Source organism: Phodopus roborovskii, unplaced genomic scaffold, assembly GCF_943737965.1.
Source record: "Phodopus roborovskii unplaced genomic scaffold, PHOROB, whole genome shotgun sequence".
Taxonomy (NCBI): domain Eukaryota; kingdom Metazoa; phylum Chordata; class Mammalia; order Rodentia; family Cricetidae; genus Phodopus; species Phodopus roborovskii.
Window position 1 is genome coordinate 61,880 of NW_026126645.1, and position 27,104 is coordinate 88,983.

Below are 27,104 nucleotides of genomic sequence, written 5' to 3' on the forward strand. Positions count from 1 at the left end.
CAAAAAAAAAGAACCCTGGCAGAGAATCATGCGAACCAGATTTTGGATCCCAGAACCTACAGAAGAAATTGGTGTGCTATGCCCGTAACCCCAACTCCATGCTGGGTGGGCAGCAGACAGGAGGACTCAGTGCCTTTCAACCTAGCCAAGGGAATGTGAGCCCCAGGGTGAGGGAGAGACCCTGCTTCAAGAGAACAAATGGAGAGTAATAGTGCATCCGTGACACCCTCTTTTGTCCCATGTGCACAAACGGCCTTGAAGTACACAACACACACACACACAATCTCACAGACACATATATAAATAAACCTTTAAAAAATATCACTTCATAGCTGGACAGTGGTGGCACACATCTCTTAATCTCAGCCCTCAGAAGGCAGAGGCAGGCGGATCTCTGTAAGTTTGAGGCCAGTCGGTTTACAGAGCTAGTTCCAGGACAGGGTCAAAAGCAATACACAGAAATCCTATCTCGAAAAACAAAACAAAAACCCCTAAAACATCACTTCACAATCATGATCTCACTGGGGCTACTCACCACACCTCAGTATGTAGGCAGGTGACATTTCACAGAGGCAACAGAGACCCTGAGAGAAAACTGACTTGTTCGAGAAACAAGGGCAGGACTTGAACTCAGCCATGACCACGGCTGCAGGATCTTTTCAGTTTAGTTTGGCAGGGGAACAGGGACAGGGAAGTTTGTGATCTTACCCTGCCCTAGCAACAAAGAAATGAGTAACTCTGACAGGAACTGTGCCCCACCAAGGCTGGAACAGAGGAGGGGAGGGGGAACAGTTTGGAAAATCATCATAGTATCTACTGGCCTTCAGGTATGAACATTATCATAGAAAGTCACAGCAGGCTGGGCAGGCCTGAGAGGAGTCACACAGAGGAAAACACAGCAACCAGACTAAACACTGCCCCTGGGGACTAGGTGACAGTCACCACATAGCAACTCAGGCCCAAAATTTTTCTTCTTCTTCCTCTTCCTTCTGGTTTTTTTTTTTTTTTTTTTTGAGACAGGGTTTCATTGTGTAGCCCTGGCTGTCCTAGAACTCATTCTGTAGATGAGGCTGGCCTTCAACTCACAGAGATCCTGCTTCTGCCTTCTTCGATTGAGCACTGGGATTATTAAAGGCTTGCAACACTACCACCCTGTCATAACTTGTTATGTAGCCCAGGCTAGCCTATAGCTTGTTACATAGCAGCCCAGACTGGCCTCAAATTCACGATCCTCTTGCCTCAGACTCCTGAGTGTGGGAGCTACATGTGCCCCTCCCACTACAGAACAGTGACTGGAACTCGGGACCTCTAGTATTCTTAGGTAAGCACTCTAAGCACTGAACAAAGCCCTCAGGGGGATCTTCAACCAGCATTAACTTGAGAATGAAACAGAAAAAGAAACATTTACTCTCTAATTTGATATGTTTAAATATTAGTCTGCTTGCATTGGCCATTTAAGAAACCAAAGCCACTTCAAACATGACCATTAAAAACACATGTGGCAACCAAACTGAAACTCTGGTTATAAGGTTAAGTCCCTTATACAAGAATTCTTGCCAAGTGGTGGTGGCACACACCTTTAATCCCAGCAGAGGCAAGCAGATCTCTGTGAGTCGAGGCCAGCCTGGTGTACAAGAGCTAGTTCCAGAACAGGCTCCAAAGCCACTGAGAAACCTTGTCTCTAAAAACCAAAGAGAAAAAAAAAAAAAAAAAAAAAAAAAGAATTCTGGGCTCTGAGATGGCTCAGTTGGTAAAAGGCAGCCAAGTGTGACAACCTGAGCCCAATCCCTACATGCTGAAAGGGGTAAGTGACTCCTACAACTTGTCCTCTGCCATCTATAAATGCACTGTGGCACACACACTACTACCCATACTAAATTAATTAAAATGTGAAAGAATTCCCCCAGTAAGTTACATGTAATCAAACACTGCTGTTTTTGCACATCTAGCCAAGGAATTGATTCAAAGGCTCTGAAAGGGTAAATCCCGATGAGGAAATGGGTCTTCCCCCCTGGTTTGAGTAATCAGGAGCAACATGAGGCTGTGCCTGTGGATGCTATGCAGGATCAAATACAATGTCACACTGAGTGGACATGTGACCCTGCTCCCCTACCCCCACTTTAGTGACCAAACAGTCCTATAAAAAAGAGCCAGGGTGTAAATACAAATGGGAGCATCACTGTTCTTCATAACTAGCTTAGGTCCTATGACTGGCCCCTAGGTATGAGTAGAAGGGATCCTGAGCTCGAGGACCTGTGAGGACGTCATGACGCCTGCTTCCATCCCAGTCACTAAAATACGGACCTGGAGGCCAAGGGTTGGACACAGTCACAATAAGCCCATTCCCAGAGTCCTCCTCTATAGATAGTCTGTCTGTAAAGGACAAAGAAAACTGGGATTCCTCGAAGGTCAGTGGCCTGCAATAGTTAAGTATTCTGCCTGGGTCTATAATCCCAGCCCCAGGGAGGATGAGGCAGGTTGATCTTTGTGAATTCCAGGCCAGCCTGGCAAGGCCACATAGTGAGTTCAGGAAAAGCCTGGGCTACATAGCATGGTTCAGGCTAGCCTAGGTTATATTTCAAGACCTTGTCTCAAAAAAATAAACAAAAGCAGGGCATGGTAGCGCACACCTTTAACCCTGGCACTCGGGAGGCAGAGGCAGGTGGATCTCTCGGGACCAGCATGATCTACAAAATGAGTTCTAAGACAGCCAGGGCTACATAGAGAAATCCTGTCTCAAAACTAACAACAACAATAATAATTAAGAAAAACTAGTTAAGCCTGCTATATGATTCATTTGGATCCCAGACCTTGGTTGGCCTTCTCAACCTTATTCCCACTCTCCCTGCAAGAAAGTAAAGACTTTAGGGTACTGTTCTCCTAGCACACATGAGACACATGAGGACTTAGGCTTGATCCTCAGCATGGACAAAAAAAAAAAAAAAAAAAAAAAGACCCTTTCTCCCACTCATCATCATCAAAGCCAGTGGTGAGGCATGGTCCTGCAATGGGCTAGAGGAGTTGCAACAAGTTTTAGTTTCCAAGAAACACAGGCAGGATGCGAATTACAAAGTAATGTAATTGGTATCTACAGGAAACAACAGGTTCAGAACTGTATTGAAAAACTAAAAAAAAAAGGGGGGGTTAAGGGGAGTGGGAAGGGCCAAAGCGCAGGGTGTGGCCTTCTTTGTTGACTGATGTTGCCCTGGGTGAATCGGCCAAGTGGAAGTGACAAGTTCCTCATGGTGCAGTTACCTCCAGGTTCTCTCTGGTGGTGTGATGTTTGGGCGTGCTTCTGATCAGACAGTGAGGGGGTTGGAAATGAAGTCAGCCTGGTGTCTTTCATCCCAGCACTCAGGAGGCAGAGACAGATGAATCTCCACGACTTTGAGGCCAGCCTGGTCTACCTATTGAGACCTTGTCTCCAAAGGGGGTGGGATTTCTCTGTAGCTTTGGAGCCTGTCCTAGAACTTGCTCTGTAGACCAGGCTGGCCTAGAACTCAGAGAGATCTGCCTGCCTCTGCCTCCAGAGTACTGGGATTAAAAGGCATGCACCACCACCCAGCTAGTCTTTCTTAGCACCTGGGTCACCCTCTCCCCCTTTGAAGCCTCAAAGCTCCCCACAGGGACCCCTGCATTTCCAAACAAAATCTGCTCCTCCCGGCAACTTCCCGTCTCTACTTTCCTCAGTTGTGGGCTCCCAGGAAAATGACCTTCCACTCCAAGCCTCAGACTTCTGACCTGCCAAGGGCCAGTTACATCTAATTCAAGACTTTATGAAATCCAACTGGAATAAAAAGGAAACTTTCCCATAAATTAAACCATAGCATGGTGTATGGCACTTGGTAGGTACTGGACAGATGCTCCCGAGTCTGGCCTAATCTCTTCCTTCCTCTTAGAGTCACCCACCTACCTAGGCCCGGTCCCTCTGATTGACAGTTTGGAGACCGCCACACCTGAGACAGCCAGTTCTTGCCATGTCATGATGTAATCAACACTCACCCCCTGGGAATGCAAGTATTCCACAGTCTTGCTGATGGTGTGCAGGACGAAGCTGGCCTCCCGTTCTGAGAAGAACTTCTGCCGCAGGATCTTATCCAGCAGTTCCCCACCCCTCATCAGCTCTGTCACCAGGTACACGTGTTTGCCATCATCATACACCTGCCAGAGACCTTGCCATCAGGCTGGGACCCTCGCCACCAACTCTCCGAATGAGGAAGTCTTGGGGCCAGGCCCTGTCACATTCCAGTGACCCTGTTGTACCTCCACCTGTCTGAGCTCCCATCCTGCTAGACAGTGGGCACTGGTGGTTATAGAGGGCCCGGAGAATGCCCGAGCCTGGGGTGTGGGGCTTAGAGACCACCGCCCTTTCTCATTAGCATTGGGAGGTGGCTCTGAAGTCAAAAACAAGGGCCCTCCCACTCACATCTTTCAGGGTGATGATGTTGGGGTGCTGTCCATACCGCAGAAGAATCTCAATCTCTTCTGAGGGATCTCGTTTGCTCTTGTCAATCACCTGAAGAGTGGGAGCACATGGCAGTCAGGGGCACAGACCCCATCATCCACTTCCCTCTGCCATGAATCCCACTACAGGACCAGGGAGAATGGTCACACACCTGTCATAATCCTCAGACCCTCCCCTCGAAGTGCCATAGTACACTGGCCTCACCCCCAACCCAGCAGCCTTAATCAAGGTATGGTTGGGAAGCTGACCTTGACAGCATACTCCATGTTGGTGGCCTTGTGGACACAGCGTTTACACACGGAATAGGAGCCCACGCCGATTGTCTCCTTTAGCACATAGCCATCACTGAAAATTAAGTTCTTCCCATGGAGTTGCTGCAGAAGACAAGAGTCAGCTTGACCCCAGGTGCTACCGTCCAGGGATCATCCCTAACATCGGGTGGTGGCTCAGTAAAGATGGCACGGGGAAAGGAGAGTCACCAGGTGTAAGTGCCCTTTCTGAGCCTCAGTTTCTACTCGGCAATGGGCACACTCACTGCAGAGTACAATCACAGGGTAGCCCAAGGCAGGGTGGGGGTGGGGGACAGGACAACACATGACACAAGATGGGCCAGGGCAGACCGGGAAAACCAGACACTGAGAAGTTTACAGAGTGAGTTCCAGGACAGCTAGGGCTACAAAGAGAAACCCTGTCTTGAAAAACCAATATGAATGTATGTATGTATGTATGTATGTATGTATGTATGTATGTGATTTAACTTTTAATTTAATTATACAGATGTATGTTATGTATGGGTGGGTGCTTGTATATATGCCTGTGCACCTCATGCATGCAGGGCCTGTAAAGGCCAGAAGAGGGTGTCAGATTCCCTGGAACGGTTGTGAGCTGCCATGAGGATGCTGGGAAGTGAACCCAGGTTCTCTTTTTTGCAACAAGTGCTCTTAACTAATGAGGCATTCCTTCAGCCCCACGCCTCAGGGTTTTAAAAAAAAGATACACTAAGAGAGGGCACCAGATACCATGGGATTATACTTATGGACAGCTAGCTGTGAGTCATCGTGTAGGTGCTGGGAATAGAACTCAGGACCTCTGGAAGAGCAGCTGGTACTCTTAATCAATGAGCCATCTCTCCAGTGGACAAGTCTGGCTTGCACCTGCTAGCCTCATATCTACTCCGGTTTAATGTTTGTCCTGGACAAGGACATCCCAATTTAGGTAAGAAATTACAGTGGGCAGGGCAGAGCAGGGTGGCACATGCCTTCTAGCATTCCAGAGGAAGATGCCTTAGGATCTCTGTGAATTCAGGGCCATTTTGGTCTACAATAAAGAGTTCCAGGCCAGACAAGGTACTTAACCTATTTAGAGAGACCCTGTCTCCCACAACCAAAACAAAGAATTACATGGTGATCTTAACTCACACCAGCCCTGGGAAGCCTTACAATGCTGCAGAGGAAGGTTCTGTCATTGCCCCAGTTACAGACGAGGAAACTGAGGCACAGGGGCCCATGTCTCCTCCAGAGACTGGTCACCTTGTAAGCTCTGAGCCCAGGCCACGAGTTCTGATGACTGCATTATTGCCTCTTAGCTGTACACTTTGCATGGAGCAGTCTATGTACAAAGGAGGGGCAAATGTGAGCCAGACAAGGTCCCTGCCACTCATTCCTATCAGCAACACCTGGGCCACGCCCTCACTCTACCCTCAGGGCAATCTCTGGCATTCCTAAGAAGTTTCTATCTCTGGTTTTGGTCGATAATCAGGGCTATTCTGAGACAGGTGTCACCAACTGTGTTTCATTAATAGGTTTACACATGAAGACAGCGAGGGTCCAGGATCCTGCTTGGAGGTTGTCTGGGTCCCAGAGAAGTTTGACCTGTTCAGCTATAGAGCTTGTGCTCTCAGCCCTTCTGCTTGTGGCTTCTGCGTGGAAAAGGGTAACTAGGAGGCAGTTCTCCCCCTCCCTTACCTGTACCACCGAGTGCAGGGGGGCCTGAGTGGCCCGGGGCTTGCCATCATCCTCCATCAGGCCAGTGGCCACAAAGCTGAAGCCACGGAACAGCTGATGAGCACCGGCACTGGGGGGGATGCCTGGAGAGTCTGTCAAGGAGAGGGGGAGACATGAGAGTAAGAGGATACCCATGATCCCAAGGCAGTCCAGCAAAGGAGACTACAGGGATCCTGGCCTGCCTTAGCAGGTAGCCATGCCAGGAACATGTCTAAGGCCATCCACACCAGGCCTTTGCCTGTCTGTTCACATGTGTAGCTCAGTGGTACAGTACTTGCCTAGAGTGTACGATGTCCTGGGTTTGACTCCCAGAACCGCAAAAGAAATACAAACATATATATTGTTAGGTCTCAAGGAAACCTGGGAAAGTACCTGTGGCTCCTCCCAGCAACTACTCACCCTGCCCCCTATCCAAAGCCCCCCCTTCCCAGGGGCTGGGCTTCTGCTTCCCTTCCACCAGCCTGATCCCTATATAACTCAGCCATTTTGGCTACCCCAGCCTCTTGATCTGTGTCATCCACCTTGGCCAGCATCTCCTCCCTGGCTCTTACTCTCCCTCTCCCGTCTCATGGTGAGGTTTAGTCTGCCAGCCATGTTCAGCCCGGACTCTTCCCTCTGCCTACTTTCTCCCTTCTGCTTTAGAGGTAGTCATGTCCTCCTCCGCGTATTTCAGTTTTTCATCCACATACTAAGTAAATAAATAAGCAAATGAGGCATGGTGGCACACGCCTGTAATCTCAGCACCCAGGACCGATGCTAGTTTGAGGCCAGTCTGGGTTACTTGTGTTCCGAGCTACCCTTTGTCCCCTCCAGCAGTCAGCCCCACTGGAGCTCCACATCCTTAAAAAAGTCACACAAGCTGTCCCCCTCCTTGTCCACCATTCAAGGCTTAGTTCATATGCCCTCCCCTGAGAAAGTTGCCTGAGGCTGCTGCTCTGACCATCTGAAATCTCCTTTGCTCTGACAGCCTGAGCAACCCGGTTGTCTTATTCACCATGTTTCTACGTCTGTTTTCACTACCTCTCTCCTACGGCTGACACACAGCAGACACCTGGTATGGACTTGGCAGGTACAGAAAGATACATAGCTCACAAGTGATGAGCTTCCTGTCACCAGCAGTGTGCAAACTACAGAGAGAAAGATCACCCTCAGAGACGGCATCACAAACTAACATGCAACTCCCCACCCACTGGCCAGAATGTCAGTGTCCCGCGATCCCTCACTGGCAGGGCTGTGGCTGTCCGAATGTTCCAGAGGAGCAAAGGAGTCCCAGCTTCGGAAGCCAAAGTCCATTCCTCATTCATCCCACCTCTGATCTGCCAGACTCTCTCTCCCATCACAGGGAGGTCAGATTCCTCATGCCTGATGCTAGTGGAGGCCTGACCTGGTTAGTCTTCCCAACGGGCTGGGAGATGCCTGGGGCAGGGGTCCTGACTTTCCTGTTGTGGCCTAAACCACCCCCACATCTCATTCCCTCACCCAGAAACAAAGAGGCCCATAGAGCCCCAGAGAGGCAGCCAGGCAGTGTGAGGCCAGGATCAAGTATGAATCCCAGGGAGTCAGACACTGCCTATCTATCTACCCACACTCCTGAGCGCCTATCTACCCACACACCTGAGCTCCCGGAGACCTTGGACACCTCTGCATCCCAGAATTCCCCCAAAGATTTGCTTGATTGGGCCTGGGCCTAGGCAGACAAAGCAGATCACACACATACCCCTAGGCGTGCGGGATGTGAACTCAGTGTCAAAGTAGAAGGTGTCATCTGGCTGGGCCACAGCTGGCTTGAAAGGTGGCTTGATCTCACGACGGTAGAGCTTCTGCAGGTGGGTTATATACTCTGATCACCATGGTAGCCCACAGTTTGCCAGCAGCCCCCAGCAGGCTATGGTGCCCAGGAGATAACAGCAAGTCTGAAGCCCTGGGACACCAGTCTTGCCTTCAAGGGCATGGCGTTGCCCTGCAAGGGCATTTAAAAAGCTGCTCCCCTTCTGTTTCTCACATCTGAGGGCCTCATTGGCTCAGGCCCCATTTCCCACCCTTCCTGTGTTATCACAGAGTCACAGTGAAGACAGATTCACTCACATTCCAGTCAATGGTGGAGTAGAAGACATGCCTCTTAATTTCCTCTGCCCCATCTGGACCTGAACCTGAAAGAAGCCAAATGTAGGCCCAGCCTCAGACACCGAGCCTGTCCCCCAGGTGCTCTGGACAAGCTGTTGCAGCGAGGACAGGTTGGGCTCTCCCTGCCCGCATCAGCATCCATCACCCTGAAGCTCGTAGCCCACTCAGTGTTTTCTGCTTTACGGTGCCTCTGATCATCGAGTGCCGTGTATGGACAGAAGGCAGGGCCAGGCAGGGCAGGCGACTTGTCCAAGCGACAGTCGGAAGAGAAGCTGGACTTCTGAGGTCCTTCATCTGCTCCTGCCACCGGCCTCATCCGTGCCCTTCTTCTCCTACTGCCCTCTTCATCCCTGACACAAACTCTCATTCAATTCAACTCAGGGACTTGGGCTGGATTTTATGAAGCTGGCTGAGGTCCAGATAAAGCCAGCAATTAAAAAAAAAAAAAAATCAACAAACACTGTAGACTCCAGTATGCAACAGGCGCGTCCTTCTCTGACTCAAAGAAACCTGGGAGCCAGGCTGGGATCACCATCTCCACAGACACAAGGAACTTGGGGCTCAGAGTGGTGAAGTTACCTGCCCAATCATGTTGCTCATAAATCGTACCAATTACTCAACAAATATTTACAGTGCCTGCTAGGTGCCAGGCAGCGGGGACAGACACAGCTAGTACTGGGACCTTTCTGACTCCCCAGCTCATGTGCCTTCTCTTGAGCCAGCAACCTTGGCAGAGAAGCTGTGTGGGGGCCTCTGTCCTTGTCCCTGAGGGGGTAGGGATGACTCAGTTCCTGCCCTCCCCCTACACACAGGTCACCCTCCCAACACCACACATGGAGCCAGAAAATAGGGTGGCCAGCAGCATTGTCTGCTCACACAAAGGACAACGACTCCTTTCAGCCCCAGATGTGGCCCTGTGGCCTAGGCTGCAGCTGTACCCTGTCCCCCACTGCCATGCCCCCTCTCCTGAGCTGGGGTTGCTTACCAAGCCGATTGGCAGGATTCCTCTTAAACAGGGCCCGCAGGAGGCTCTGGGCTTCCGTACTCAGAAACTGGGGCATGCCTAGCTTCGCCCTGTAACAGCCGAAAGTCTCATCAGTGACAAACCCCACCCCAGAAGCCCCAGAGCCCTTTCCCTCTGTCTAGGTCTCGTTACCAGCTCAGTCCAGACAAGCCAGCCACTAACTCACCTCCCAAAGACTTTAAGGGAATCTCCCACTGGCCCCGGTGGCCCACAAGAGTCTGTGGAGCCAGGGAAACTGGGGTGGGATTAAGAAGAGCGTCCTGATGCCAGGACAGCATTGGTGCTTACTTCAAAATCAATGTCATGGTCTCCTTCCGGTCCTTGCCCTGGAAGGGCAGGGAGCCCGTCAGCATCTCGAACTGCAGGAAAAAAGGAGCAGTTTTAGTCTGTTTCCCACATCCTCCTCCTCCTTCCCAGGCCCTGATCCAATCTACCTGGAGCAAGGACCATGCCTGCCTCTGCCCCCAGCCCAACCTGGGGTCCAGAAGCAGCACCGAGGCCGGAAGGTGAGGAGAAGGTTCTCGGGGTGGACTGAAGCCCACGAATCTTCCAAGGGAAGAAGGTGCAACAGTAAAGGGTGCAATGAGCTTGGTTGTGAGACGGGAGAGGGCAAGATGACCCTGTTTCGCTATACACCTGGTAAACTGAGTCCAGAGCCTGGGGCCAGATCATTGACCCTTGTTGGGACACTCACCATCAATACCCCATAGGACCACCAATCGGCACTGTGGGTGTGGCCCTGGCGGTTGACAACCTCGGGGGCCATGTACTCCACTGTCCCGCAGAACGAATAGGCTTTCTTCTCATGGTCAATGGCCTCCTTGCTCAGGCCAAAGTCTGCAGCATGGAGGGGAGAGAAGCCATCTTTACAGGACCCCTGCTTTCCACACTGCTACCACACATAGCTTCCCTGGTCAGAGCAGGACATCACCTCCAAGATACCAGGAGAAAGCTGAAAACCCAACGGGATTTGCCAAAGGTGGTAGTGGGGAGCTGTGATTCTGAACCCGGGACCTGGGGGCCTTGAAAGGTGGCCCAGCAGTTAAGAGCACTGGTTGTTCTTCTAGAGAAGCCAGGTTCAATTCCCAGCTCCCACATGTTGGCTAACGACCAGTTCCAGGGCACTCTGGCTTCTATGGGCAATGCATGCATGAGGTATGCAGACACGTGTACAGGTAAAAGCCCCGTAAAATGAAAATAAGTAACATAACCAGAACCTGGGCTCTGAATCCATGTCTATAACTGGCACCACCTCTCAGGAAAGCTATGGAACCCCCAGACCTCAGTGGACACTCACCAGTGAGTTTGATGTGACCCTCCTCATCCAAAAGGATACTGTAACAAAGAGACAGGAGTCAGGAGCCTTAGCAACAAGCACTGTGTGGACTCCCATGGTAGGTACCATGGGATGGAGGAACTTGGGCCTGCCTAGAGGGCTCTGTCCAGATCTACCCAATGAAAGAATGGCAGGACGGAAGCCCAGCAGTGACATTAGGGCCCTACTTTACTAAATGGAAAACTGTATCTCACAAAAGTAACTCCCTTCCACAAGATTTGGATGCCCACCCCTGTGCAATGGGACATCAGAGATGCTGCCACTAAAGATCATTTCCTGATACCTTTCTCCTGGGGTTCTCTTTGGTATCTAAGTGCACTGCCTTCCAGTGCTACCTTCAGAACTAGGACAGTCTGGTGGCAGAGGTAGACACACCCCCAAGTCAGCCTGTACATGACCCAGCTGCCTGGTGGCCTTTGGTAACAGCACGACTGATCAGGCAGTCCCTAATTACCTGAGGTCAACTTGCGGCCACCACTACTCCCTCCAACCACGCGCCATCTCCACTGGAGTGGCCCTGTCCTAGAAGAGGCTCAGGCCCCTGCACCCTGTAGAGAGGCAGGAGTAGAGCTGGAGCCCCACTCACTTCTCAGGCTTGAGGTCTCTGTAAATGATGCCCAAGCTGTGCAGGTGGTCCAGGCCCAGTGCCAGTTCAGCCAGGTAAAACTTCACATCCTCCTCTGTAAACATAACCTGCCACAGAGAAAGAGACATGCTTCAGCTGGGACATCCTGTTCCCTCACTGCCGGGCTATGGAGCAGTCAGAGCCTTTGGGTGTTGAGGGTCTACCCTGGAGACATAGTGCAATGTCACATACCTTTCTCTAATACATGAGTCACTCACTGTGCTAGAGTTTGAAAACAGCAAACAGAAAAATAATCCAAGCACCCACGAGTGAAAGACTAGAATAAACTGTGTCTCCCAGGCAAAATGAACAGCTATGCAGCTGTAACGTGGAACAAGGAGGCTTCTCATATCCTGGTACACAACAATCTAAGATACTCAGATGCAAGAAACCAACCGCAGAAACTAATACTTCTCAGGTAAGACATGGGGTAGGGACTCAGAACATGTACGGAATGTATTTACCAAAGGAACCTGAGAAGGTTAATAAGAAACCAATAAAGAATGTTTAACTTGACGGGAAGTGGTGGCCCACGCCTTTAATCCCAGCACTCGGGAGGCAGGGGCAGGTGGATCTCTGTGAGTTAGAGGCCAGCCTGGTCTACACAGCTAGTTCCAGGACAGCCAAGGCTACACTAAGAAACCCTTCCTAGAAAACCAAATCAAATAGGGCAGCACTTGGAAGGCAAAGGCAGACGGATCTGTGAGTTCGAGCCCAGCCTGTCTACAAGAACTCTAGTTCCAGGACAGCCTCCAAAGCCACAGCCTCTGTCTTGAAAAACCAAAAAAAAAAAAAAAAAAAAAAAAAAACCCACACCAAAACAAAAAAAAATGTTTACCCTATAGGGGGCTAGAGGGAATTGTAGTAATGAGATCTTTTTCTTTTGAATTGTGAAAATGGATAGCCTAATAAGCATTAACGTTTTAAATATTGAAAGTTCTGTGCATATTCTTGCCTCTAAGTCTACTCGCTGGAGTTCTATCCTCCTGAAACACCCACATGGTGGAAGGAATCAATTCTCACAAGCTACCCTCTGACCTCCATGTACATGCTTGTGTGCGTGCATATTTCCAAATGTAAATACTGTTGTTTTACGTTTAAGAAAGTGTGGTTATTTTCTAGTGAGTAAATCAGGTCCTTGTATGTATACTAGACAAACACTCTACCACTGAGTCACACCCCCAGCCCTATTTACTTTTAGTAATCAGGCAGGATTACTCTTGAGTTTTTGTTTTATTTTTTCATTGGTGTTTTTCTCCCACGGATGTTGTAACCCCTGGAACTGGTGTTACAGACAGTTGTGAGCTGCCAGGTATTGAACTCAAGTCCTCTGGAAGAACAGTCAGTGCTCTTAACCACTGAGCCATCTCCAGCCCCAGGCCTTAATCTTATAATCCACCTGCCTCAGCCTCCCTCGTGGCTGGGATTGCAGGCCTGTACCAGCATGCCTGGCAAAGCTTGGTTCTAATGAAAGGACAGATTGTATTAATGGTCCCAATTTTTAAAAACTGAGGTGCAGATTCTTTTATATTGGATCCTTTATATTATATCCTTTTATATGACACGACAAGAAACTTAATTTCTTCTTTTTTTGTTTTGGGACAGGGATTTTCTGTGTAGCCCTGGCTGTCCTGGAACACCCTCTGTAGACCAGGCTGGCCTCAAACTCAGGGACCTACCTGCCTCTGCCTGGGAGCCTGGAATTAAAGGCATGAGCTACCATTGCTGGCGAGAACCTTAAGTCTAGTTTCCTAGGTGAGTTTGGACTTCTTTCCCTGGACCAGGACAGCCTTGGCTCTACCTCAAACACTGAGAGATTCCCTCATTTAGGCCGGTTCATCTTGAGCCTATCAGAGGAACTTGCAGAGGCTTTGCCAGGCGTGGCCTCTCTTTCAGGACTGTCAAGCTGGGGGAGTTACAGGCCTAGACCACACCAAGAGCGGTCTTCACAAGGCCCCGGGATGGGACTCTGCGTCACATCCCCAGTGGTGGGATGTCAGCTTACCTCCTTTGACAGTCTTGTGAACAGGTCACCACCACGCAGGAAGTCCAGAATGAGATAGAGCTTGCCCTCAGTCTGGAAGGCTAAGAGAGGGCAGAAGGCAAAGTGGAGTCAGATGGGCCTTGGGACCAACGCTTCTATTCCTGGCTCCTCGGTCTGGCCCAAGAGAGGGGGACAAGGACAAGGAACACAGCAGTTCCCAGGCAAAGGTGGACACTGAAGAGGGGGGTGGCTCTTGGGGAGTGTCTGTGATCTCACCGTAGTGCAGCTTCACCACGAATGGGTGGTTCACATCAGCCAGGATGTCTCGTTCCATCTTGGTCCGAACACGGTCACGTACTGGCCGGAGGAGAAAGGAAATCACTAAAATCTACATACCCAACACAGCCTGTGCAAGCCCAATTCTAAGTACCATTTCCCACTCTTTCTTCCGAGTCTACACTCCCAAGGCTCTCTCTCACCCTCCGGGCAGGCATTCAGTTTTCTTTCCTCCCCAGACTCTTGGATCCTTGGCCTGCTCTTGTTCTTCATAGAGTCCAGGCAGAGTCCCTGGTGTCTTGTCCAGGTGTCTAGTCTTCTACCATGCTCCGTAGCCACTGAGCACCCTGTGCACCCCTGCCCCAGGGCCCCAGGCTTTGACTGTGCCTCCATCAGCAAAACTTTATCAACCCCCTTTCCATCTTCCACAAGAATCCCTAAGCACAACACCAAAAAACGGAATTCTTGGGTGGGTCTGTTTATTACTGTTTATTACTGTTTCTTCTTCTCTGTTTTCTTGCTGGGGAGAATTATTTGAGACAAGCTGCAATGTAGCCCAGGCTTGCCTCAGGGTCACTCTGTAGCTAACACTGGCCTTGAACTTTTGACTCTTCTGCCTCTACCTCCCACGTGCTTCAGTTACAGGTCTCATGAATGTCTGGTGGGGTTGGGGATAAAGAACAGAAGTTGCCAATTCTGGCCACCAACAGGTTTTTGGTTGACTAGGTTCAGACCCTATACCACCTCCAGGAAGCATCTCTGAGGATGCTTTTCTGGGTTTCCTCTATGCTGATGGGTCACGACATGTCTTATTCTGTTTTAACCCTCATTTCTTTCCCTAGATGTGGCAGGGCTCAAGCTGCAGTTAACTAGTCCAGCCACTTTCAAACACACCTCGTTTCTAGCCACCTCAGGGTCATGGTTCCTCCTTCATGGGGCTCCTTACTTCACTATCTTGTTCTGGCAAATTCCTAACATCCTTCAAGGCACAGGGCTCTCATCATTTTTACCTCAGAGTCCCAGACCCCTCAGCTGACCTCTAAGACTCTATATCCTGTCCCTCAGCTCCTTTGCCAGGGCACCCATCCACACAAGCCTGACATTGCATACGTCCCTGCCAGGCACGTTAAGACTCTCCCCCAGTCCACAAGCCCCTTATAATAGAGACTGTATCTTTTCATCTTTCTCCTCCCCTGTGGCTCCCACAATTTCTCCTGAGGGATGATCCTACTGTCAGCCTATACTAAAGCCACCATCATCTAGCAGAAGGCGCTTGGTAGGACAAGGACAAATCTGTCCTTAAGGCTGGCCCCTCCCTTTCTTCATGTTCACCCCCAGCCAAGGCTTAGCTTGGGCTCCACCTGACTTCTGGCCACATTGGCTCCCAGACCAATCAGAGTCAACAATGGACCCATGGTCATTAACCACCCTCATACACCTTTGAAGTCCCCAGAATTGTTGACTTTAGTTTGGGGCTCCCTTTTGAACCTTTCTGTCATCCAGCTCTGTGGCCTCATGCCCAACTCATTTCTCTTATGGGTCCCTCAGGCTCCCTGCCTCTTGTCTCATACTCTTCTATGTTCTGAACCTCCCAGAGACCTGACAGGTCTCCCTTAGGCTTCCCCGTGATGCTACATCCAAGCATCATGAAGCAACTCTGCTGACACAGCACTTTTGCCCAACAGTGTGATAGCTGAGTTTCCTACCCTCAAACATTCTGCACCCCACTACTTCCTTCTAGGCACTGGCCTTCACTTGGTTTTGGGAGGGAGAAGGCGGGGCAAGGGCAGCTGAGGGCTGGCTTGCTTTCCGCCTCCATGCTGGAACCTCCTGAAAACAGAGGCCCCTCCCTCATCATCTCCACAACCCTGAGGCCGGGGCCTTCTCCTCACACAATCCCGTCTTGAGTTTTGCTCAGGGAAGCACACTTACTCACCTTTCAATGTTGCCTTCTTTAACACTTTCATGGCATACAAGTGCCCACTGTCAGGCCGGGTAACTTTGCGTACTAGGAAGACCTGAGGAGGAAGAAACAGGGTGGAGCTGACCCAACTAGCTTGAAGCCTTTACACTGACCTATAAAATTCCCTGGGACCCCAAGATGATCATCTGCTCTCCCTGGGCCATCAAGGTAACCTCTTACCCATGCCCTTTGACTCTCTGATAGACTCCAAGATAACAGGCACCCCACCTCAGACACGACCTGTGGTGCCCTCCCACCTCAGACATGACCTGTGGTAAGGGAACTCTCTGACTTACTTTGCCAAAAGATCCCTGGCCCAGAACCTTGAGGAGCTCAAAATGGGATGGATCAGCCTTCTCAGAGCCAGCCTTGACGTGGTGTGTGATGGAGATCTCCTTGAGGACTCCCTCATCCTGATGGAGGGACAGAGGTGGTAGGCCTGGGCCCCTCTGTAGGCCTGGGCCCCTTTGTAAGCATGGGGCCTTTCCTGGGCAACATGGCATACAGCTTATCCAAGCCATCCCATCAGATCAAAACAGGCCCAATAGACTACTCCCCCAGCAGCCTTCAGACACATGAGTACCAACAGTGGCTCACAGGCCAAGAAGGCCAACTACCAGGGTGCCAACTCAGGTGAGGCCCTGTTCCTGTGGCATGGATGCTCGGGCCTGTTCAGACCCACAGGAAGGTACAGACATGGCAGGATGAGTTGACCCAAGGCTTGGGTCTGGTGGAGACTTTCTCAGGCCCGCCCTTAAAGCTCCCCTCCCCCCCCCCCCAGCTGTTTGGGTTTTGCCACAATAGGAAGTAAGGTTTGAGCTCATAATGGGGAGGTAGGACTGGGCCTTTTTTGCTACTTAGGATGAGATGAGGCAAACCCTCTGGCTGTATGGATAAGGCTGAGGTACACAGAGACCCAAGAGTCACCAGATATCCCTCTCAACCCACTCAGTGCCCATCTGGAGCAAATGAGGGTTCAGGCCAGAGACCCTATGCCCTACCAAACTTCCCTTGAGAAGCATCTAGGAGCCCTTGTCAGGTCACTGCTGTGCTAGGACCTCTCTGGCCTTCCCATCTGCCAGTCTTGCCCTGTGGCACTGAGATACCGCCTTACTTCCCCAGGAAGCAAACCGGGCAAGGTCCAGTCATGTGGCAGGGCCAGGAGAGTCAAAAGCTAGCTTAGGTCACACTGGCTGCCCCAACACCTGTTCCAGGGGCCACTGCCAAGCCAGCACCAGATATCCGGGTACACTTACCGAGTCCTGCTGGGGACCAGAGCCAGGGCCAGAGCCAGGCAGAGCCTGGCTGATCCTGGACCGTTGCTTCCTGAGCAGCCAAGGGAGCAGGGCCCTGAGCCGCAGACGGGGCAGCTTGGGGTCCTGCTCCATCCGCCCAGCAGGGCCAGGGCACCATGGCAAGGGCAGGCAACAACCCACCAGGGCTGCTGAGGAGGTGGCTGGGCCCAAGGCGGATGTGCAGGGTGAGGACGCGGGGGCTGGGCCAGGCCCGAGACAGCCAATCACATAGGGCCTGTGGTTTCCCATCTCCAGGCTTCCACCCTCACTCTGTTCCCTTCTTCTCTACCCCACCCCTCCGCAGTGCCTGAGGTCTGCCCTCTGGCCCTCTCCTTCATCCTCCCTGTAGGCCTACAAAGAGAAAGCCCCATACCAGGCCAGCTGAGCAGACAGGTCCTAGAAGAGGAGGGACCTGACGAGGTACCGGGTAGGCAGAGACAGGCATCTAGCACGTAGCTGCAGACAAGGACAGACACTGAGCAGGCAGAGGCCATAAGACGTGCATACACTGTGTACACATTAGCATATACACATATAATGTGTATATAGTATATACACATTAATTAAACAGTCAGGGGAGCGTATTATAAAGGCATATCCCCAAACAGTAAGAGATAGATTGGGACCGTTACCCAACAGATAGGCAGATAGGTATACATGGTCAACACGGAGGTGGGTGGCAGACCAAAGGCAGACCAAAGGCAAAGGCAAAGAACACATACATATCCACTATACAGGACTATGAGTGCCTATGAGAGACAGACTCATTTGAACATGCAGAGATACAAGGAGCCACTCAGCATTTATCGTGTACCCAATCCATGAAGACAGGCACTTATCAACTAGAGACAGGGCCTGAAACGCAGCAAGAGAGATAGAGCTGGCAGCAGGCAGGGAGGCAGGCAGAGTTCAGACCTCCACAGACTGACAGGCATCCAGGGCAGACCCAGACAGGCAGCAGCGCAGGGTTCCCCAGGCAAGGACAGGGCAGAGCTGTGGGTTTTCTCAAGCGCTTAGGGTAGGAAGAGGCAAGAACACAAGCCACTAGCCCAGTGCCGAGGATGTGCGCAACCCCATCTCTGTGAGGTCTTCCAAAACTTTCCCAGGGACTTCCTAGGTGACCCAGGATTGAGGGAGAGGCTGAGAGAGCCGTCCCTTAAGTGAACTCTGATCCAAATATCCCTAAAACCTCTAACCCCTCTGGGGGAACAGGAAACTACGGTTCAGGGTCAAGACAGGACCAATGACAGAGCTGTCCTGACAAGTCCCTCCTCTGTCCTGTCTGACTGCAGTCAGCAGCCTCAGTGCCAGGAAGGGGTGGGTAGGTAAGTCAGCCAGAGCCCACTCCCTGCCCACCCAAGCCTGTCCTCCCTCTCAGTCCTAACGTCAGTCTAGGGCTTCCCATTCCAAGTCGTCACTCTCAGAGACCCCAAGGCTCTCAAATGCGCCATCAAACCCAAGAACACGTAGTCCCCCCCAGAATCACCTTGGGACAGGCAGAAGGATGACTGTGGTTACAGCAAGGCCACACAGCAATTCTTGCTCACCCCACCCCGGGATCGGCTGTTTACTCCACTGTCTGCTTGAGAAGACTCACTGGGGACATATGCAGCTATCCGGAAACTCCAGGGGACAGAGAGCTTTCTCCAAACCTATTCTGTGTTCAGAGTCATGATGACAGACACTTGTGGAGACAAATTACCCATCTCCTCACCTTCCTGGGACAGAAGCCGGAGTCTCTCTCAACCCTGGGGATATCTGCTGGGGTTTGCATGGTGGGACTCAAGCTGGTGGCCAGAGGAGCCCGTTACTCCTACAACTTCTGCTTTTTTTAGCTTTCCTAGCCCAGAAGGCAGGGTCTCCGGCTCCTCTCCTTCTCACTTCCCTCTCAGCAGGAAGGAGGAACTCAAGATGGGTCAGGCTCCCCTGATAAGGAGGGGACACTGCAGACCCTAAGCTGTGACCCAGGGAGAGCCTAAAGGTGCATCCATTTTTGTCTCCTTTTTGTCCCAACAGAGGGACAACAGGGGTGCAGACAGAAGGCGATAAGATGTCCACACAATATGTATTCAGCACTTGAAAATAAGCACCCTAGGGGTTCCCCAAGAACATAAGGGACCGAAGTCAGCAAGGCTAGTCTGGCTGGCCCAGCCCGGGAGGTGAAATACCCCTTCCTCCACAGAGCAGGCAGTACCCTGCCTCATCCTATTTCTGTTCAGACAGAAATCCTAAGCCCTGGCATGGACGAGAATTCAGAAGACCCAAGAAGAATAGGCTCCTGAGGGCAGGCGTGGACCAGGCCCATCCCCTTTATGGGACTTCCTCTCCTCTGACATCAACACACCCACAGGAACAGATACACGCATGCTGATGATCGGAAACCCTCTCTAGACAGCCCGGTGTAGAAACACATGCCCCCCTTACACACACTGTACTTCCCCTTCCCTGTCCTCCCAGTGCTGATAAGTCTGTGGTAGATGGCCTGTGAAGTTGTGAAACATGCCTAGCCAAGACCAGAGCTCCCCTGCTGCTGCTCCAGGCAGGGCAGCTTGCCCGAAGATTGGCCACAAACACCTATGCCAGGCTTCCCTCAACCCGCTAGTCCCCATAAACAGGGAAAGAAGCACTGGGGCAAGCAGGGTAGCGGAAGGGACAGGGTAGCAGCAGGAGGAAGGGATGCTCTCAGAACCGCCTTCGCTGCACTGTGTGAGAACCTGAAGCCTCTCATGGGTAGGGGATGAAAATCGGCTTACACTCCTGAGTCCTGGCCCTGTCCCCCAGAGAATGTTCCTCTGTGTTTACTTCCTCCACAGAGCAGCAGGAAGGAAAGCCCACAGCCATACCATCTGATCCTTGTCAGTTGCTGGCCTCATTGGGCACCAACAATCCCCTCCCCAGCAGGCAAAATCTGCAGGCCCTCCCTTCCAGGTATGACTTTCAGCATGCCTCTTGGCAGGCGGACTGTGCCTGGGCCTCATAAGGGAGGGGCTGGTCCCAAGCACCAGGTCAGGCCAAGGAAGAATCGATGAGACCTGAGCCTCCTGTCACATGGTCACTTAACCACACGGCCAGTCTTTCCTTCAGCCTTGGCTGAGGTAGATCCACCAGGCCTGGGCTTGGCACAGCTCTCAAGGAAGGATCCTTTTCCGATTTTAGTGATAAGGAAACAGAACCCAGACAGAAAATGACAAGTCCAAACCCATGGGGACGGCACAGGGGACAACTAAGAGTTAAACTAAAAAGCCTGGCTCCTGTGCCAGCAAAGCTTTCCCACACTTCATCAATGATCCCCACATCCCCTCCCACCCTGACACCTCCAGCAAAACATTCCTGCAAGCACTAGACAGCAGTACCTCTCTCTCCTTTGGGCATGGCTGACAGCTCCTGGCCCCTGCTTTGCCCAGGTGGGAGGCACACAGCTAAGGATGGCCTGTCTTATCCTCAGGCAGCTCCGAAAAGAAATACTTGGTAACAAAACAAACACAACTGTCCTGCCATGGGGCTGCAGTTAAGGTTCTGAAGCTCCCAGAGGTGGAGAGAAGACTTTGGGATGAGAAGGTGCAGCTGGCTCTTAAGGATGACCAGGTACTGGCTGAACAGAAAGGGACTAGAAAAGAGTCCATGCTTCCCGAGAAAGAGCATTGTGAGCAAGGTGCCTAAGAAATGGAACAATGACTCCGTGCAAGCCAGGAGCTCCCCGAGTCTTTATCTCAGTGTCTGTTCTCTGTTAAGGCTCTCTAGAAGCCAAATGGACCATGGAGAAAAGAGACATTGTAAACAAAACACCTCTGTACTGAACCTCAGGTTCTCCACAGGGCAGGCTGAAGGAAGAGAGCTCAGGCATGTGTCCCAGGCACTAAACAGGTAGTCTGGTCAGTTCTAGTCATCCAAGAGAAGTGTCTCTTTAATACCTGAGGCTGCCTGAGGCTCCCTAAAGCCGGCATCACATCCTGCCTAAGCTCCCGGGCCAGGAGAGCATAAGGGATCCGGGAGGGATCAGGGTTTCATAAACAGGAAGAGAGGAAGGGAGGCGGGAGATACTTGGTGCTCAAAATAGACCTGCGGGACTTCAAAGGGGTCCAGCTCCAAAGAGAACCAGAGGAGGGGGCCGGGATGCCCAGTCCACTCCCAGGAGGGGAGAGGGAGAGTAAGTGGAGCCCTGATGTTCCTGAAGATACTGAGTATACAGAAGTTAAAGGGACCCAAGGCGTGCTTGCTCTACACCAGTGATGTTAAACCCAACCCTCTTTGCAGCTGTAATGGATAGAGAAGCCAGCATTAGAAATACCAACATTGTGCACAAGCCTCGGATGCTCTAATCTGCACATGGCACATCCTCTCTTCCAGGTGGCCCTAAGAGCTACGTTCCTTTTTTCTTTGTTTTGTGACAGGTCTTGAAATACAGTCTTGCCTGACCTGGAACTCATTATGTAGACCAGGCTGGTCTCGAACTCACAGATTCCACCTGCCTCTGCCTCTGAGTGCTGTGATTAAGGGCCTGTGCCATCATGGCCTGCAAGACAGGCTCTTCTGCATTCATAGTTAGGCTCTATTCTGTCCTTTGAAAGAGCAGCTTGCCCCAGGCAAGGCAAATGAGCCTAGGGACAGAACTCAGACTGCCTGGCTCCCAAATCTTCACCCCTGCCTCATTTCTACCTGGAAGGCATGCTTCCATCCCCTGCCACTCAAAGCCCAGCCAAGTGCTAACTTTGCAGTGACGGTAGTTGGATACCCTGGAGCCCACCCAACCTTCCCTCACCTGTCACACAGAGGAGGCCACCTCCCTGGTTCACACTCAGCCAAGAGCTCAGATGATACCAGCTGAGGCTAGACTGTTCCCACCACTAATCACTCTCCTGAGAGGAATGGGGGGGTGGGGGGAGGAAGTGTTATATGTAGGTTCTATATGCCCATAACCATGTTATTTCCCCATCTTAGCACCAACCACAGTTTTCCTGTCTCCACCTCCCTCCACACCTGGGTGCTCTCTGAGGCTGGGGGGTGTCCAGCACATTTGGGTGAGGGAGCCTCTCAGTGAAACAATATGGGGTACAGGTACGTGCTGGAAGAGCAATCTGCCTGTTCCATCCACTACACAATGATATGTCCTGGCTGCGGGTGATGCGCCCCCTAGTGTACTAAGCCCAGATGTGGCCACTGAGGATTTTCGAGCCAGTCTGTGGCTGAGCTGGAACTCAGTGCTAGCCCTCTGCCCTCCACCCCACCCCTCACCCTGCCCCGGATACCCAGTGCTCTTCCTCTTCATCATTCTAGATTCACCAGCTAGGAGTGTGGCTCAAATAAGGCTTGACTCCCAGCTCTGTGTGACATAAGGCTTCAATTTTCTCGTCTGGAACATGTTACTCTACCTCTGAACACTATACACAAGGCCGGAGAGATGGCTTATTGGTTAAGAAACTTACTGGTTACAAGACTGCTCTTCTAGAGGACCCAGGTTCGATTCCCAGCACCTACATGGCCACTATCAACTCCAGTTCCAGAGGCTCTGACATCCTCTTCTGGCCTTCTCAGGTACTACATACATGTGAGGCACAGACATACATGAAGGCAAGACACTCATACACATAAAATAAAAATAAATATAAAAAAGAATAAATAAAAACTGAGTACAAGGTCTCTAGCTTGAAGCCAGGTGGTGGCCCACACCTTTAATCCCAGCACTCAGGAGGCAGAGGCAGGTGGATCTCTGAGTTTCAGGCCAGCCTGGTCTACAGAGTGAGTTCCAGGATAGCCAGGGCTACAGAGAGAAACCCTGTCTTGAAAACAAACAAACAAACAAACAAACAAACAAACACAAAATAAAAAAGCTTGTAGCTTGACGGCAGGCTCAGGTTCAGCTTTTTCCACCATGTGGCATCTGAGAGCCCCACCGTCTCACTATCTACAGCCTGGATCCCCTTTCCTACCAGGAACTTCCACAAAGACTTCTGCCTGGACAAGCCCTGTCCCCAGCATAGCCAATCTTTGGGTTTGGTTTTGAGACAGGGTCTCATGTGGCCCAGAGTCTAAAACTCACTACACACCAGAGCACGGCTTTCTCCAAACTCTCCCGTCTCTACCTCCCAAGTCCTGGGATTACAGCCTGTACCACTAGGCCGGTTCCCTTAGACTCTTGGGATAACAAACTCAGCTCATTACCAGTTCCCTAAAACATTTACTCTGACCCCCTTGGGCCTTCAAACTCCACTAAGATGCCATGGCTCCCTCATTTTATTACAAGGAAACTAGAGGCAGACTCCGTTTGAGATAACCAAGGTCCAACTGGCCCCCAAGGTTCTGTTGTTACAGTAACCAACAGCAAGACAGGGTAGGGGCCTACTGTTCTCACACAGCCCCACCACACCCACAGCAGTTACCTTATCTTAGGAAGCTAAGTCAATGTAAACACCGGCACCAACCCTGACTCTAAACCAAAGGTCAAGCCTACAGCTGGGCTGCCCCAAGCCTAGAAGGAGACCGAGCTGAGCAATGTACCAGAGCAGTCCCACCATCACTGGCAGTGACTACTGCTTCTCTCCTTCCCTTAGTCCAGTGGGAAAGGCATTATTCCCAACTTATGATGATGAGGACAGAGACCCAAAAACCAGGAGAGCTTCCGGGGGAGTGCCTGCAATCCAGGTTTGCACAGACCCTGCCCAGAGGACTTCCAAAGCCCCTCAACAGCCCACTATCCCTGTGACGCCACAGCTCTCTGTGATGGTGGTGTGGTTCTTCCTACTACAGATGAGAAAGCCGGGTTCAGAGAGGACAAGGTACCCAACTAGGGTCACACAGGAACTTTTAGCTATGGGAGACTGGCCAGGTGACTCAGTGGGTAAAGGTGGTAAGACCCTGTCTCAAAAAAATAAAACAGCATTTAAAAAAATAAAATAAAATAAAATAAAAAGCCAGCAAGGGGTAAAGCATCCTGAGGAAGCAGACAGCTAGGGATAGGGAACAAGCTAAGTTTTCGAGCTGGGAGTCCCAAGAAGGCATCTGAGAGGCACGGGGCGTGGTTAGGACAGAAGAACCCCCCAGGTTTCCAGTCCTACAATTCCATTTCACAGGTTCAAATGTTCCCAAGTCCTTGCTGCACCCAGTCCTCCCCATCAAGGAGATCGGCAGGGTACACAGACCTCTCCAAGCACTCCTTAGGCCCAAACTACAAGTACGCAAACCCAGAGAGTGTTGTGGCCTAGGTGACAGATAACCAGAATTCTTGGATCCTGTACCTGTTCCCTACCCTTTCTGAGCACAGTGCCCTCCCTCATCTTTGGAAAAGGAAAGTTCTGTCCCTAGCTCTGTCCCCAGCACAGAGACAGGCTCAGAGGAAGAGGGCTGAGTTACACAAAGGATGAGAGGCCAAGGCCTTCACATCCAGGCGATGCCAGAGCAATGCTCTCCTTCATGGCAATGACTTCACCCGCTGTGCCTACTCCTCACCTTGGATGGCTGAAGTCCAGTTTCTTCCCCCGAGACCTGTCCATTCTGGAAAAGAGAAACAGAACGGGGGGCAATGTCACAATTCACCTTCAGGGAGACAGACTCATCCTGGGACTGGCCGTTCCCAATAGCATAGCCCGGGAGGCCATAGAGACCGGTCACTGCTATACGGGTCCCCTCCACCTCTGCTTCATGTGTAAGAATCAAGTTCCCTAGCAACAGCCCCTCCCAACCCAGGAAGACTATTCCCAGTGCTTAGAACACCCAACCTCCCTCTGCCTCCCAAACACCCATCATCTGAGTCTCAGCTCTTCCTTCGCAGGGAGAAGGAAGGGGCACACACAGCCATTCTCTGCCAAAGCAGATCATGCAACTGTTTGCAAAGAACCAACCACGAGAGGCCTCGGTTTCTCAATCTGGACCACTGGGATAGACACCCTAACTCCCCCCAATTGCCGTAAGGATGGAAGCTGGGGGGACAAAGCTGGGGCAGGTCTCTCCTAGTGGCTTCCCTGGGCCCTGCCCGACTTTGAGAACCTCAGCAGGTAAACCGATGGCTGTACCCACCATACTTTTGCATTTCTCTACTGTACTGTTTGTCACACATGGACTCACCCTTCCCAATAAACAGGGAGCCCCAGGAGGGCAGATATGAGTGCCTGCCACATGCCAAGGCTGGGCTCACTGTGGCACTGTTTAGTCTTTCTGACAACCCTGGGGTTAGGCCCTGGCTCACGAGGTAGAGGAGGCCACCTGGAAAGTAGCATACAGCTGAAAAGTAGTGATTCGAAATGTGACCCAAATGTAGGAACTGCTAAGGAAAAGGCCTGCTGTAGAGTGGCCTGTATACAGCCAGGGAGCTACCTGCAGCGAGAGGCAGGTGCAAGACCCACCTCTGAGCTATCCTGTTTCTTCTGGACTTTACCCCAGATGAAAACTACCTATCTTGGGTGTACCATAGCTAGTATCTCTATTCCTACATGCTACAAGATTGGAACCCAACTGAAGAAGCTGTCCCCACCCTTGCTGGCACGGAGGAGTGCAGTGAAACAGACAGGAGACTCCCGAAGGTCGGGACTTTGGAGCCAAGAACCAGGTCCATAGGGCAGCTCTAGCCTTGCTTGGCAGCAGCAGGTAAGCTACATTCTACCTATTACATTTAATCCCTTCGCTCTGGAGTGGCTGTCCCCTGCCTGCCAGGCCATCCTTCCTGCCCCGAGACCCATTAATTCTCCTAATATTCTCCAAGAGCCAAGTGTTATATGGAGACACACACACACACACACACACACACACACACACCACACACACACACACACACACCACACACACACACACACACACACACACACACACACACACACACACACACACACCACACACACACACACCACACACACACACACACACACACACACACACACACACACACACACACACACACACACACACACACACACACACACACACACACACACACACACACACACCACACACACACACACACCACACACACACACACCACACACACACCACACACACACACACACACACCACACACACACTTTGAGGAGAAGGGACAGTTGGTCAGGGCTTAGGGGCAGGGCTAGACAGATATATTTGCTGAATCCAGTGTACCCAGACTAGATGTCACAGATGCCCCACCTACAGTCACAAACAGCTTGCCCACCAGCTCTACCCCAGCCCGCCCTCCAGACTTATTCCAAACCCTCATCTTCCACGACGTCACTCAACTCGTCACCATTCACTCAAAACTGCACATCCTCTGTGACTGAGACTAAGCTAGAATCAAGTCCCAGTCCCTCGCCATGAAACCCATGGCAAGCATCTCCAACTACCCAGCACAAGGATTAGGAAGTGGGTTCAGATTCTGGCTTCTACCATTTCCATGACCCTGCAGAGGGCATTTCACTTCTCAGAGCTCAGTCTCCTCACCTGTAAAATGGGGGATAAAAATAATATATCTCATGGGCAGAATCAATAAATCAAGCCCATAAATACACAGGCCTGGCTCGTGACTGGCCCAAGCAGGAGCCACTGCAGCCATCATTATTATGATCACCACCACAGCTGCCTGTTCCTGTCCTTTTTTTTTTTTTTGTTCCTGTCTCATACAATTATTATTTGTCTTCTGGTCTGCTAAAGTAATAAGTCAGACAACATTTACCACAAGAATGTCTGTCCCAGTGACGGCCATGAAAACTCATCCCACATTCACCTGAAGGGTACTCTTGACAAAGGTGACAAATTTTCACATTTTCATCCACCTTACAACATGTTAGGCAGTCAAAAAGAACCTTCTTTCTCAAGCTTTAAGCACATGGAATGCTGGGCTCGCAAGATGGCTCATCAGTTTAAGGTACTTGCCACCAAGCCTGAAAACCTGAGTTCGAGCCCTGGAATGCAGGGAAGGGTGAAAGGGAAGAACTGACTTCACAAAGTTGTCCTATGGCCCCCACATATGTGGGAGTGCCCATGTATGCACATTATGCATGCACGCGCGTGTGCGTGTGCACGCGCGCGCACACACACACACACACACACA

The 27,104-nt window shown here is 51.2% G+C and overlaps 1 protein-coding gene across 3 annotated transcripts in view; it reads right to left on the bottom strand.

Annotated features, from left to right (window-relative positions):
- Positions 1–27,104, bottom strand: part of Rps6ka1 (ribosomal protein S6 kinase A1) — a 36,401-nt gene that overhangs the window by 4,733 nt on the left and 4,564 nt on the right. The window contains exons 2-17 of one of the 3 annotated variants that reach the window (XM_051173773.1): positions 24,539–24,583; positions 16,097–16,213; positions 15,774–15,855; positions 13,838–13,918; positions 13,583–13,662; positions 11,539–11,645; positions 10,914–10,951; positions 10,311–10,453; positions 9,905–9,975; positions 9,578–9,666; positions 8,554–8,618; positions 8,186–8,288; positions 6,430–6,560; positions 4,714–4,839; positions 4,427–4,516; positions 4,003–4,161 (exon numbers count right to left, since the gene is read on the bottom strand). In XM_051173773.1, coding sequence (XP_051029730.1) covers positions 4,003–4,161; positions 4,427–4,516; positions 4,714–4,839; positions 6,430–6,560; positions 8,186–8,288; positions 8,554–8,618; positions 9,578–9,666; positions 9,905–9,975; positions 10,311–10,453; positions 10,914–10,951; positions 11,539–11,645; positions 13,583–13,662; positions 13,838–13,918; positions 15,774–15,855; positions 16,097–16,213; positions 24,539–24,583 — 1,527 coding nt within the window. Of the gene's footprint in view, positions 1–4,002; positions 4,162–4,426; positions 4,517–4,713; positions 4,840–6,429; positions 6,561–8,185; positions 8,289–8,553; positions 8,619–9,577; positions 9,667–9,904; positions 9,976–10,310; positions 10,454–10,913; positions 10,952–11,538; positions 11,646–13,582; positions 13,663–13,837; positions 13,919–15,773; positions 15,856–16,096; positions 16,214–17,056; positions 17,382–18,809; positions 18,980–24,538; positions 24,584–27,104 lie in introns of those variants that run through there. The other 2 variants (XM_051173774.1, XM_051173772.1) reach the window with 2 other exon arrangements.